At 58.9% G+C, this 13,161-nt stretch overlaps 1 protein-coding gene across 3 annotated transcripts in view; it reads left to right on the top strand.

Moving 5' to 3' along the window:
• The window catches only part of INSRR (insulin receptor related receptor), a 40,196-nt gene extending 33,091 nt beyond the window's left edge, over positions 1 to 7,105 (top strand). For 2 of the 3 annotated variants that reach the window (XM_073322748.1, XM_073322750.1), the window contains exons 18-22: positions 2 to 112; positions 1,011 to 1,170; positions 1,715 to 1,844; positions 2,863 to 2,997; positions 3,631 to 7,105. In XM_073322748.1, the coding sequence (XP_073178849.1) occupies positions 2 to 112; positions 1,011 to 1,170; positions 1,715 to 1,844; positions 2,863 to 2,997; positions 3,631 to 3,955 (861 nt within the window). In that variant the 3' untranslated portion in view covers positions 3,956 to 7,105. The remainder of the gene's footprint in view (position 1; positions 113 to 1,010; positions 1,171 to 1,714; positions 1,845 to 2,862; positions 2,998 to 3,630) is intronic. The other variant, XM_073322749.1, reaches the window with a different exon arrangement.
• The last annotated feature ends 6,056 nt before the right edge of the window (positions 7,106 to 13,161 follow it).

Below are 13,161 nucleotides of genomic sequence, written 5' to 3'. Positions count from 1 at the left end.
GGTCCGTCTCCTCGGTGTGGTGTCCCAGGGCCAGCCAGCTCTGGTCATTATGGAGCTGATGACCCGAGGGGACTTGAAGAGTTACCTCCGCTCTCTCAGACCGGACGCAGAGGTGGGTGGCTCGCTGGGGCCGGGCCTTGTGCTGTTCTGCTGCCCGGGGCCTGGAAGGCAGGAGCTGGCCGGGGTGGGAGGAGATGAGACCCAAACTCAGGTTGACGCCCTGTCTCTCCTGGGAAGTGGCCAGTCAGCCTATTGATGGGTGGGGAGGGAATGTTAGGGCAGGAGGAAGGTGCTTGTTCTCCGGGAACCCAGGGGGGTTGGCTGGGTGGAGCTGACATCCCTGGATACAGATGTTCTCCATGCACAGAGCGGGGACTGCCTGGGCAGCCGTTCCCCCCTTTACCACTGCTCAGAGCCCCCCAGGCCTGATATGGAGGGGCCACGTCCGGACTTCATGGCCCACTGATTCTCTGTCATCATCCATCCCTTACTGTCTGTCTGTCCATCCATCCCCATATACTCTATATCTATATCCCTCCATCCATCCCCATACTGTCCATTCATCCATCCACCCCTACACATTCTATATGTCTATCTATGCCCGTACCTGCCCTGCTGCCAGACTCCTTAGCTATCCTGTAGGTGATTTAGAATTAGCTTGGAAGAAGATACGCCTCACATTTGGGAGAGGGGGTTGGAAGCTCTCTGGGGCAGGGAACATCTCTTTGCACTGTGTTTGTACAGCCTCTCGCACCACGGGGCCCTATGCCATAGCTGGCTGCTCACCACTCCCACAGTACAGATAATACAAAAATAATTTAGGTCCCAGCTAGGTTGGGTCTCCCGAGCCCATGAAATCCAGACATGGAACTGCCAGGACTCTGGTCCCGTGGTTCCTTCCACAGAAAGTATCCACGGATGTTGATGGAGGGACTTGCGTACCTACCCCTGGGCCCACCCCTCAGTAGCCACATGCCCTTCATCCCCCTCCATTTTGATGTGTCACTCAGAACAACCCTGGCCTGCCCCCCCCATCACTCAAGGACATGATCCAGATGGCAGGGGAGATTGCCGACGGCATGGCCTACCTCAACGCCAAGAAATTTGTGCACCGGGACCTCGCCGCCCGCAACTGCATGGTGTCAGAGGACTTCACGGTGAAGATTGGAGGTGGGTGATGGACATCTCAGTCCTGGGCTGGTCTGGACTCTATCAGCCCCCGCTGACCTTGCAGGGTCAGCCCCTCACTTTATAAACGCCTCTGCAGGTGGTCATTGCATGTAAATTTTTCTGGCCCAAAAGGCTTGGAGTCAGGCCATCACTGAGCAGCGTCCATCTCTGCTTCGGGACACTTGGCACCTGGCTTGCAAAGGGGCTGTGTCCCACTGGAGATGTGGGTGAACACTCAGCATTTCTGAGCATCAGCCCCTGTGTTGTTTTCTCCTCCATGCATAGAAGACAGAGCTTTTTCTGGTGCTCAGCACACAGGACAAGGGGCCCGGACTCTTGGGTTCTTTTCCTAGCATGACTGCTGACTTGGGCAAGTTGCAAAACAGAGCGGGCTGTTGGGGTGTCAGTCCCCTGTCTCCTCGTGCCACAGGGGTGGAAGGCGCCATGTAGATGCCAGTGTTACTAGCAGAGAGCTCAGCGCTAGCCAGGACGGATGGTCCTGGTGAGTGACCTCTTTTCTCCTTGGCTCCTCCTTCCTTGAAAGATTTCGGCATGACCAGAGACATCTATGAGACAGATTATTACCGGAAAGGAGGCAAGGGGCTGCTTCCTGTCCGCTGGATGTCACCGGAAGCCCTGAAGGACGGGATCTTCAACACCCAATCTGATGTCTGGTAGGTGTTCGAGGACCATCGGGACCGATCTGGCCTGTCCAGTATCCTGCTCCCAACAGCAGTGTCACGGAGTCCCCGGGCGATGCTCTGGAACTGTTCCCCATGAAGCCAGGCAGGACTCTGTGGAACTCTCCTTTCTGTGAGCAGACTGTCTTCAGGACACACAGCTCACACAACTTCCACCTTCCTGGGCCTGACCTCGGAGCATTCGGCATCCTCTGCCCCTCCGTGCGCTTCCCACAGCGAGTCCGCCCAGGCGGGGTCCTGGGGAAGCCAGAGGGTCCTGCCCCCCAACTCCATAGTCAGACGTGACTCTCAGCCAGCCAGTAAAACAGAAGGTTTATTAGACGACAGGAACACGGTCTAACACAGAGCTTGTAGGTGCAGAGAACAGGACCCCTCAGATGGGTCCATTTTGGGGGGCAGTGAGCCAGACAACCCAGTCTGCACTTCACTCCATGTCCCAGCCAGCCCCAAACTGAAACCCTCTCCAGCCCCTCCTCCTCTAGGCTTTGTCCCTTTCCCCGGCCAGGAGGTCACCTGATTCCTTTGTTCTCCAACCCTTTAGCTCTCACCTTGCAGGGGGGGAGGGCCCAGGCCATCAGTTGCCAGGAAACAGGGCGTTGGCCATCCTCTGTGTCCAGACCCCTGCACACACCTGCCCTCTAGGGTTCTGCAGTGATCATACACCCTTACCCCACCACCTAGATACTTAAGAACTGCCTAGGGGAAACTGAGGCACCCCCACACTATTCAGAGGAAACATTAAGAACAGTCCTGCTTTGTCACAAACAGACAGTACCTGATGCATCGGAGGAAGATGAGATCCTCCCATAATGCACCTGGCTGACTGAGCAATGCTGGATGGGACATAATAATGATGTGACCGGCATATGAGGGCTCTGGTTTGGTGATTTCTGGTGAGGGTGCGGGGAACCCCACCTCGATGGGTACGCTGCTGCTGCGGCTCTCGGGGGGAGGCAGGAGGCTGATCCAAGCTGTCCCTGTGTCTCGGCAGGTCGTTTGGGGTGGTGCTCTGGGAAATCGCCACGCTGGCTGAGCAGCCCTACCAGGGCTTGTCCAACGAGCAGGTGCTGCGCTTTGTGATGGACAATGGCATCCTGGAGAGGCCTGAGAACTGCCCGGAGAAACTGTAAGTCACTCCCATGCCCCTGAACTCACTGCCTAGGGAAGGAGGCCAGGGAAGAGCCCCCCTCCATGGATGCGTCTGCGTCTGGGGGGCCTTGGCTCAGTTTCCCCTGCCTGTCCTACCCTGGGCTTTAAGTGTAAGGACTGGGTCCAGACATCATTCCACTCCGTCTGGGTCTAACGCCGGTGGCCAGCTCGCGTGAATAGTGCCCATCACCATCACCACTGGCCTGGATGGTGACCTTCCCAGGAGTCTCTAGATAAGACCCAAAGCCGGGGGAGAGCACAGTACTGTGGGCCTCAATTGGCCTTCACCCTGCTCAGTGGAGAACGTGAGTCAGGCCTGGCCCTGCTTCCTAGCAGGGCGGACGCCGCGAGCATGGGCTGGTCCCCCGGCCAGCAGCCTCAGCAGAGAGGCCAAGGGCTGAATGGGAGACCCAGCTCGCCCCTGGGGCACGCCTACAGGGGACACAAGCAGGGCAGTGCGTGGGGACTATTCTGGGGGTGGATGCCCTTAGCCCCTAGGGCACTAAGTCGGGTTCCTGTCCCCGGCTTGAATGCCGGGCGAGGAAGGGCTGCTCCTCCGGCTGGCTGGATCCAACTGAAACCCATCTGTCTCCTCTCTCCCTCCCCCCAGCCACGAGCTGATGAGCTGGTGCTGGCAGCAGAATCCCCGCCAGCGCCCCTGCTTCACCCAGCTTCTGGAGAGCATCAAGGACGACATGACCCCCAGCTTCCGCAACCTCTCCTTCTTCTACAGCGCTGAGAACAAGCGCCGGGGCTCCTGCCAGCCCTCGGATGTGGAGATGGACAACCTGCTGGAGGAGGAGCCGCCCTCCACCCTGGCTGCCCTGCACCTCCCGCTTGCCACCAACGACTGCCCCGGGCCTGCCCTCGCCCCACAGAAAGACCAGGGCTATCCCAGGAACTGCTGTCACTTGAATGGGGCGCCGTGCCTCTGAGAGCCGGGGAGCGCCAGGCCGCGGCTGCTTCCAAAGCCTTCATTGCAGAGAAGACCCCGTAGCTATTATCCGTTCCAAAGGACCATGCAATGGACCGTCTGGTTCCGCCACTGACCTCTCTGGAGGTCCAGGTTCCCAGGGATCCCCAGCACTGATACCCCTTCCACTCATCGCAGCACTGGGATTGGATCTGATCCGCGTGAGCAGCTGGTTGTCATCCCTCCTGGTGGGGGAAAGACCCCGACTGCATCCTAGGAGTCCCTTTGGGTCCCCTGCCTCCTGGATGCCAGGGCTTCTTGCAGGCTTTGAGAGGGACGGCAGAGCAAGAAGCTGATTAACGATTTGGGGGAGATGGTGACTGGGCCTTTGAATTGCAGCCGAGAGTGTCTGGGCAAAGGGGAAACCCGGGGCGCTCCGCGAGCACAGAGCCTGCTCCGTCAGCGACGCTTTCGAGGTGCGGTGCAGGGTGACGGATGCCTAAAACGGACACTCCTGTCGCTGACGGGCAAAGCCATTGGGACGAGCAACGTACTGAGACAGCTCCTTGGCTAGAAAACAATGTCCCACTTCTTGGGGCCCGGACAGCGGAGGGCTGGGCTGTTCCCTGGACACAGGGGTCTTTTCCCCTTCGGTGGGAAATGCAGGCGAGCGGCTGCTCTTGTGGGGTGTGTGGGGCATGGGGACCCTCACCTCTTGTCCTTTGTTTTTTTCTCTTGGTTCTTGTTCGAGTTGTTCGGGGGTGGGGGGGGGTTGAAGGCACTTTGGGATGTTTTCTCCCCTTCCGGCCAAGGCACAGACAGATCCTTAGCTGGGTGGAATCGTCGGTGCCCCGCTGCACTTGACAATTCCAGCTGGGGGGGTGAGGGGTGCTGGGCGCTCCAGGTCTCTACCAGCTCCATAGCTGCCAGCTGCTGGGAGCGATGGCCTCCGGCTTGGAGCCGGCAAGGGCTGGAGGTGGATCCCTGAGACTCGGGCAAGGCTGCGGTTGTGTGGCCTGGCATGCTCAGACACTAACGATGCTTCCAGCCCCTGGGACGCACACACCGAGCCAGGCCTCAGCTGGCGTAACCGGACACAGCTCCGTTGCCTTCGGGGCAGCCGCGGCTGCGGGGGCTCCCAACGGTGACCTGTTTGCTGTTGAATCCCTCCTCCCTTTTTGCCAGGGGAGGAGAAGTTGCATCTCCTGGCTCCCAAGGATGCACGTTCATTCTCTGGGCCGGTCCTAGTTGGGGGTTGGGGGCACTCTCAGTCTCATCACGAGGTGTCTTTCTGAAACCCACCTTGGGACGGTCTATGTTGCAGCCAAGCTTGAGCGAAGGTCCGTAGCTGCTGGCTCCCCCAGATAGAGATCTGCATGGGCAGCAGTGTTCTCTGGGCCAGTGGGGGTTGGCAGGTAGATGGGCTGAAAGCCTCCAGATGTTGTTGTTATTATTTATTATCTGTTGTGAGTGGCGCCTGGGAGCCTCAGTTGCAGCCCAGGACCCCGTGGTGCTAGGTGCTGTACAAACACACACCAAAAAGGTGGTCCCTGCCCTCCGAAGCGGGAAATTTAGATGGCTAGAGAAAATTTTTCCTCTCCAGGCTGCTGATGAAGGGTAAGATCTTCCCAGTCCCACTGAGTCCATTCCCTTTGGAGGCCGGTGGTGCGGTGACTTTAAGGATGGGAAGGGAAAGGCTCCTTGGACCACCCTAGTGTGAAGCAATTCCTCTCCCTCCTTGTCCAATCCTTGTGCTTGGTTGCTGGAAGTCACCCCTACCGCCACCCAGTTCCACGGGAGTTTTGCCTGTGGGATGGCTGGGAGGACTAGCCCCTGAGGTTCAGATGTTCAAGTCCTTCATTCCCCTAATCTCCCCCCCTCCATAACCTGTCTCACCAGCCCTAAGGTGTCTGTTGCTTTTCACCAACCTCCCTGCACGCGCCTTGACATCTTTTTTGTATCAAGGAGATGAAAACTCGGCACCTTGTCCTGGCTGGCTACCTACCAGTGCCAGGTAATTGGGGCTTTGTTCCCCTGGGGACATCAGCGAGGGCTTTGTACGGGACATGGGCAGTATCATTCCTGGTTTCAGCATGAGTCCCATGAGATTTGGTGTTTCTCCTAAAGCTCCAGCTGCTGGAGTCATGTGATGATGTGAGAATCTCTGGTTTAATTTTTTTTTTAAAAAAAGAAGTTTCTGTCTCTCGTGGTTGTGAAGAAAATCTTGGAAACTTGACCCTAAAGGCTTAGAAAGCAGACGGCAAAGGAAAAGAACCCAAGATTTATTTTAAAAAAATCTCATGATTCCCAAGCCAGCCTCAGGAATTTTTGGGGCCTCCCTCATGCTGTCTGAACCCCTGAAGTGGGGGCGTTGTGCCACAGGGCCGGGAAGTCGGACGCTCATTTTGCCATGAAAACTTCACTGCTGAGAGGCTTGAGGCTTCTCCAGCCGTTGTATTTCATGCCATGAAAGTGTCTGTTAATGACAGAGCCTTCCTCCACAGTGGCCCCGGTTGCTGAACAAACTCCGGTCCCCCGATCGTGGTTCCACCACCCTCTTTCAGATCCCCAGCGGGAGATCTGCGAGGACAGAGGTTTACTGATCTTTTTTTTTTTTTTTTAAACATACAAAGGTGATTCTCCCCCCCCGCCCCCTTTTTGTTTCCTGGAGGGAAAGGAAAAAGAAGAAAATGGAAGGCTTTAAACCTGTGTTGGGGGTTGCGGCTGCGGGCGGAAAAGCCCCAGCCGAAGCAGGAATGAAAGCAGGATTGGTCTGGTGAAGAGTTGAAGCCGAGTGGTTATGGAACGCCGAACATCTCCCTCGCCCTTTTCATCAGTAGATCTCAAAGCTCTTTACAAAGGAGAGGGCAGCCCCATTAGCCCCATTGTAGAGATGGGGAAACTGAGGCACAGGGAGGCCAAAGGTCACCCAGCAGAGCCAGGAATTGAGCCCTGATCTCCTGCCCCCTCCATCTGCTTGGCTGCACCGCTTAAAACCTTCAAGCTCTGGACCAAGCCATGTTTTCAGTGACACACCTGCAAACTCAGCGACTTCGGTGGGCGTGACCACAACACGTTTGGTGTGTTATTTGTTGGAGCTGGCTTCTACAAGGGACTTCGGAGAAGCCGGCTGCAGCGACGGCACAGAGAAGTCCAAATAAAGGAGACCGTAAAGCTCAATGGTTTCTTTTCGTCATTGCTCATGCGCATCTGGGTGCCATTGGTGGCAACTTGGTTCCTGCCATGTAGCCGGCCCCCAGCAGGGCTCGTGTGAGGGTCCGTTGACAATGTTCTGTCACAAGTATGCGTGGACCTCATTTGCCAGGCGTTGTCTTAGCCAGCCTAGGACGTAAAGCCAGGGACGCTCCAGGATTAAAAGCAGCCAGCTGTCCAGCTTGAGCTACTGGCTCTGTAGCTGGGGCTCTGACAGTCCCACATCTGTGGATGGGGCAGGGGTGTGTGTAACACATGCTGGCCAGTGGGTTACACAAGCGGTGGTAGTAGGCTGTTATCCTCTGTATGGACTAGCCACTGAAGTTTGAGGTGACATACACCTTTGTTTTTGCTGATACAGACTAACACGGCTACCGTTCTGAAACCTGTCAACGTGCAAGCAGGTTCCTTGGGTTTTATTTTCAGAGCCTGGGGTCAAAGCTGGATTGGTTTGTGGACTGGACTGATGCCGTGACTGGCTCTGATGGGTGACAATCAAAACACACACCGGGTTGGGGAGCGACACAAAGTGACAAGGCTGGGGCGTTGAGGCCTGGGTTATCAGCACCACAATCTTCACTGGGGTAACCTACAGTGTGTGTGTCATGCCCCTGCTCTACCCACTGGCCTGCTCGAGGAGAACAGTCTACTACTGCTGCCAGCGAGGGGTATCCTTCCTTTAGCTCAAGAGGTAGAGAACTGTGTGCGGGTACCACAGGTTGCCTGGCAACCCAGCCCTGCTGTTGGAAGAGGAGAGAGAGGGAGCGAGCCGAGCCGAACGCTGTCCCTGAGCATTAATCCCTTGGGCCTGTGTAGCCCGGTTCACCAGAGGGACAGGGAGGATAAGGGACCTACTACTGGTTGTGGCAGAGAGCTGTGGTGGTGCTAGGCAGAAGCAGACGAAGCAATTGCTTAGGGCCCCAGGCAGCTCCAGGGTGGGGTGGGGGGGCCGATTTAGTGTTACCCCCCAAAACACTGTTCATTTGATTTAACACTGCCTTTTTCACAGGGGGGGGCAGCGTGCGCGGTGTTGCTCTGGTTTGTGGAAATAGTGCAGTTCGTATTTTTAGGGGATGAGTGAGACATAATATGCGGGGGGCAAAATATTCCTGTTTAGGGCACCCAGGGGGCTAGTTCCACGTCTGGCAGCACGTTGGGTTCGCAGAGCTGGGCCAGTCGGGGACTGCAACACTTGGATTCCTTCCCTGCCCCTCCCCGCAGCTTCCAGCCCTCGTCCACCACTCTCAGCCCACGGCCAGTCCTCGCCTGAGTCCCCCCTTGTATGGGGGCGGATGGATGGAAACCGCGATGGGGGCCACGGAGCAGAGAGATGGGAGTCCGTGGCCAGCAAGCAGCAGAGGGCGTGAGACGGACACGCAGCGACTGAGCACGGCCCGGGAACCAGCACCGCATGCATCCCCAGGCCTCTGATCAGCTCTCTGGGAAGCAGCTTAGCTGGGGCTAAATTGGTTTCTTAGCTGGGGCTAAACTGGTTTCATGCTGGCTCCAGAGATCAGCTCCTGGACACGAGGCAACCAGCTCCCTCTTGGGGCTGCAGCCCCGGATGGCAAAGTCAGAGCCACAAGAGGCTGCAGTGTTGTCCATGGGCTCCTGCCTTGAGCCTGGCATCAGGCTTCATTTTGCAGGGAGGGAAGGAGGGAGGGGAGAGCTCAGTGGTTTGAGCATTGGCCTGCTAAACCCAGGGTTGTGAGTTCAATCCTTGAGGGGGCCATTTGGGATCTGGGGCAAAAATTGGGGGTTGGTCCTGCTTTGAGCAGGGGGGTGGACTAGGTGACCTCCTGAGGTCCCTTCCAACCCTGGTATTCTATGATTCTATGAAGGACAAAGACCAATTGAACCAACTCTACTGGAAATATCCCTTGCTGCCTATGAAAAGCCTCCAGCTTCTGGCAGGGCTTGAACAGGGGGAACTTCAGCACCAGAGCACAGACCTCTGGGCCATTGCGGAGCAGCTCCGGCAGCTAGCAGCAGTAGTAGGCTGTTGTTGCCTAGCCAGCAGGCCAGCCAGCAAGAGGAGCCATGATGCACTCAGCGAAGGGGTTATGGTAGCAGAGCGTGAGGTTTTTGCAGATGCTAGTCTGGCTCTGAAACTGAACGTTGGGAGAAGGTCTGGCCATCTCCAGGCGGAGCGAGGATGGGAGCAAAGGATGTGGGCGGCGCGGCATTCGCTCTGGGATTGTCTGCCAAGCAGATAACAGTGATCAGCGTCTCCCCCAGCAGCATGGTCCCCAGCAGTAGGCTGGGCGGGTGTTCCCTGCCCCACTCCTGGGCTAAGGTTTGGGTGGCACTTGGGAGTTGCCAGGCTCTGTGGGACAAACCCTGATCCCCACCCGCAGTCCACTGCAACCCCAGTGCCTCCAAAAGTTGGTGGATCTGCACAGCCATGGACCCACCCCAGCCCTGACCCAGCTCCCCAACTCCCTGCAGCTGCTGTGCCCCATTGCCGCAGCCCTGACCTAGCTCCCAGCACAGAAAGGCAGCTGCCTCTGGGGTGGGGCATGGCAGCTGTTTACCAGCCGTGCAGTGGCGCTTTAGGAGAGGAAGTGAAGAATGCTGTATCTGTTTGAAAAGGGAGCAATGGGATGCTTTCTGAGCTGAGGAGGAGGCAAATCTGGGTTTGGCAAACTTGGGGACAGGGTGACAGTGGGAGGAGCCTGGGATGGGTAGGCGGAGCATCTGACAGAGAGAGAAAATTACTGGGGCTGTTGAAGAGGGGGAGCGGGACAGACACTGTTCACTGAAGGCCGGAACTCAGCCCTCTGCTGGATCCAAGGGTCTGGGTGCAATGCCAGTAGCCAGCCAGGGCTCAAGGTCACACAGTCAGGCTTGGAACGGAACCCAGGTGTCCTGCCTCCCAGTCCCTTTCTCCAGCCACTAAGCCACCTTCCCCTCTCAGAGCTGCGAGTGGAACCCAGGAGTCCTGACTAGTGCAGTTGGTCACCATGAGTGTCTGAAAAGGCTGTGCTATTCCTCCGTAGCAGTGCCCAGGGCGGCATGAGGAGAGCCAAGCTGTCCCACAGGGACCAGCCATGTCTGCAGGCCCCCGGCCGGGTTAGTGGCTGAGCTGGGGCTGGACGCCGGCTCCACTCTTCACTCTGCTGCCCTTAGGGTCACAGAGATGCGCTGCACCTGCATGCCCCGGGGTGGGGGCAGAAGCTGCCAGCCTGGGCAGCTGCAAGGAGCTGGGAGCATCCTTTTGGCCCAGGGCAGCCCCAGCCCAGCCTCCCACCTCCCCCTGCACTGGCTGGCCTGGCAGGCTGGGAGCATGTGTACAGGGATTGCCTGGCTTAAAGGCAGGGAGGAGCCTGCGTCTCCCCAGCAGGACCCCCTCCTGGGATGCAGTGTAACGGATCCCCTGGCACTGCCCCCTGGATGGGAGCTGCCATGCCTTGGAAGAGACGTAAAACCCCGCCCCGGCCCCCTGGGCATTGCATCCCAGCACTCTCTGCGGCAGAGCGAGCCTGGTGTTCTGGGTAAATGCCAACGTGAGGATTTGACACTGTGATTCTCTTCAGTCCCCTCTACAGCACTGTCAGGATGCAGGGTCTTCCTCCACCTGCTGCCCTAAATGGCTGGGCAGCATTGCTGGGAGATGGTAATCAGCTGCCACCTTCCATGCCAGAGGGGGCTGCCCCTCAGTGGTGGATGGACTGATTTCTCTGTGCATTGCAAAGACGTCTAATCTCTGCCTCATCATGGGGCCTCCAGCAGACCCTGGTACCGCAGTCCCTGGCGGTGCGTACCCAGGGCACCACGGCTCAGCGAGTGGAGAACCGCAGCAGAACTGCTGTCCGTGGATGGACCGAGCTGCCTGTCCTTGTCCCATCCCATGATGTAGCATGGGGAAAGAACATGGGCCAGTAGCCAGGGTACTGGAATGCCAGTTAGGAGACCCCCTCCTGTCTCAGTTTCCCGAGCTGTACAATGGGGGCAGTGATATGCAACCACTTCTGTGCAGGACTGGGCTCTGGACCTGGCTCGCAGGGGGCCTTGAGCTCACCAATCAATGATCTGACACTCCAAATAGCACGAGCGCAGGTGGGCGAAGGCAGCCGGTTCCCAAGCTTAGTAGCCGATCGATAATTTGCAGAGGTGGGTTGGGGGTACAACTGTGTGCTCAGCAGGCTCAAGGCCCCTGCTGTGTGGGCTGGGGAGGCCGGGACTCTCAGCAACGGTCCCAGCTGGCAGCATCTCATCCCCTTAGAGATCAGTGACCCAGAAATTACCCATGAACCCGTATGGCCCTGCAGGAGCAGAGGGCTGGGATCTCATTGCCCTGTGGGAAAGGACAGGTAGGCCCACCCGCTAGACTAGGCCACCCTGCTTTCCCCAAGCTGGGCACAGAACCCAGGAGTCCTGACTCCTTCCTGTCTTTAGCCATCCACCGCTTGCTCTTTGTAAGCACCGTCCCCTCTGCTGCAGATGGTGCCTCGCTTCCCATTCGGGCTCGGTGTGCGGCTGCCAGGGGGTGGCGGGGAGCCTGGTTACCCCACCAGGGAATCCTGGGCATTTCCATGATGGGGTGGGGGGGTCAGCTTTTGATCTTTGAACACTTGGGGGTGGCCGCAGGGGGGGAACCCTCAAATCCAGAGGTGATGGATTTGAGGGAGGAAACACCCAGTTTGGGTGCCCTAACGGCCTTAACTCTGCCCCATGGCAGACCCTCTGCATCCCTCACTGGCATACCACGAATGAAGCTGCATGGGAATGACGCCTCTGGCAGTAGGAGGGGAGGCGGTGCTGCCTAGTGGCGACAGCAGTGGCCTGGCAGCGGGGAGACCTGCGTTCTATTCCCAGCTCTGGCCCGCTGGCCCAGCTCCGTGCCTCAGTTTCCCCACCCGTAAAACGGCCTCCCTCCGTCTAGCACGTTGAGATCCACCGATGAATCGTGCCAGGGCCGGTTATTAATGGCCGCGCTTTCCTGGAATTCTCCCTCAGCGAGGGATTCATCACTTCGCATCAGGCAAGAACACGATCTGAGACGCAGGCGGGCCCTGCCCCCTCCCTCCCGCCCCCACTTCCAAGAAGGTGGGAAGGGGGAGAGAGGCTCTGACAGGCTCCCGAAGGACGGGAGGGAGGAAGAGACGCACCGACCCGGGAGTCACATCTCTAAAATGCAGCCACCTCTGGTGCGCAGCCGGAAGACGCTGGGTGTGCGGGGCGGGGCGGGCTCGGGCTGCAAGGCCCCTCCTCAGCCCTGTTCCTTGCCGCCCGCTGCCTGCGCCCCCGGGGGGCTGGGGATCAAGGGGCGGGATTTGCAGAAACCCCTTTTCCATCCAGGGGTCCCTAGGCTCGGCCAAGCCCGTGTGAAGTGAAGGGGGGGGGGATCCAGAGCCTTTGTGTGGCGGTGTGATGGGGGGGAGCTGTAGGGAGGGGGTGTGTGATGGGGGTGTGCAGGGAGCGTGTGTGTGTGGGGGGGGGCGTGTGTGTCAGGTATGTGAGACTCGTGTCTGCGTTGCGCGAGTTGTGGGTGGGGCGGGGGGGTGCAGGCGTGTGTTGGGGCGAGGGGACAGCGCCCCTCACTGAGCCCCTCCCGCCCCACGGGGGCCAGGGGGTTATGGGCCGTGTCGGGGTCACTGAGCTCTAAGGCCGGAGGCGCTGCCAGCTGGGGCTTGTCTGTCAGCTGAAGAAAGGCTCGGGGGGGGGCGTGACCCCCCTGAACCCCCTGGCTCTAGGGCAGGGCCAGGGCCTGGGGCTGAGCCCGACCCAGCACCAGGAGGGCAGGAGGGTCTCCCGGGTCGGGGCAGGCGCCCCACGCGTCTTAGCTGAGGACTTCCACGGAACCTGACTCACGGGCCGCCTCCCGCGCCCACGGTGTGCCAGGCTCCTGGAAATCCCGCCCCGCCCCGGCTGCAACGCAGCTGGGGATCCTGGGGGCCCAGCCCGAGCCCCGGAGCCGCCTGCCCCACGGCTGACGGCACCACCGGTGCCCCCTGGTATTCCAGCCCCGCTCTGCCATCACCCCTCAGCCCTGCCCCGCTGCCCCGCCCCTGC

The sequence above is a fragment of the Lepidochelys kempii genome, chromosome 24 (assembly GCF_965140265.1).
Source record: "Lepidochelys kempii isolate rLepKem1 chromosome 24, rLepKem1.hap2, whole genome shotgun sequence".
NCBI classification, from domain to species: Eukaryota; Metazoa; Chordata; order Testudines; family Cheloniidae; genus Lepidochelys; species Lepidochelys kempii.
This window is presented reverse-complemented; position numbering and strand designations above follow the sequence as displayed.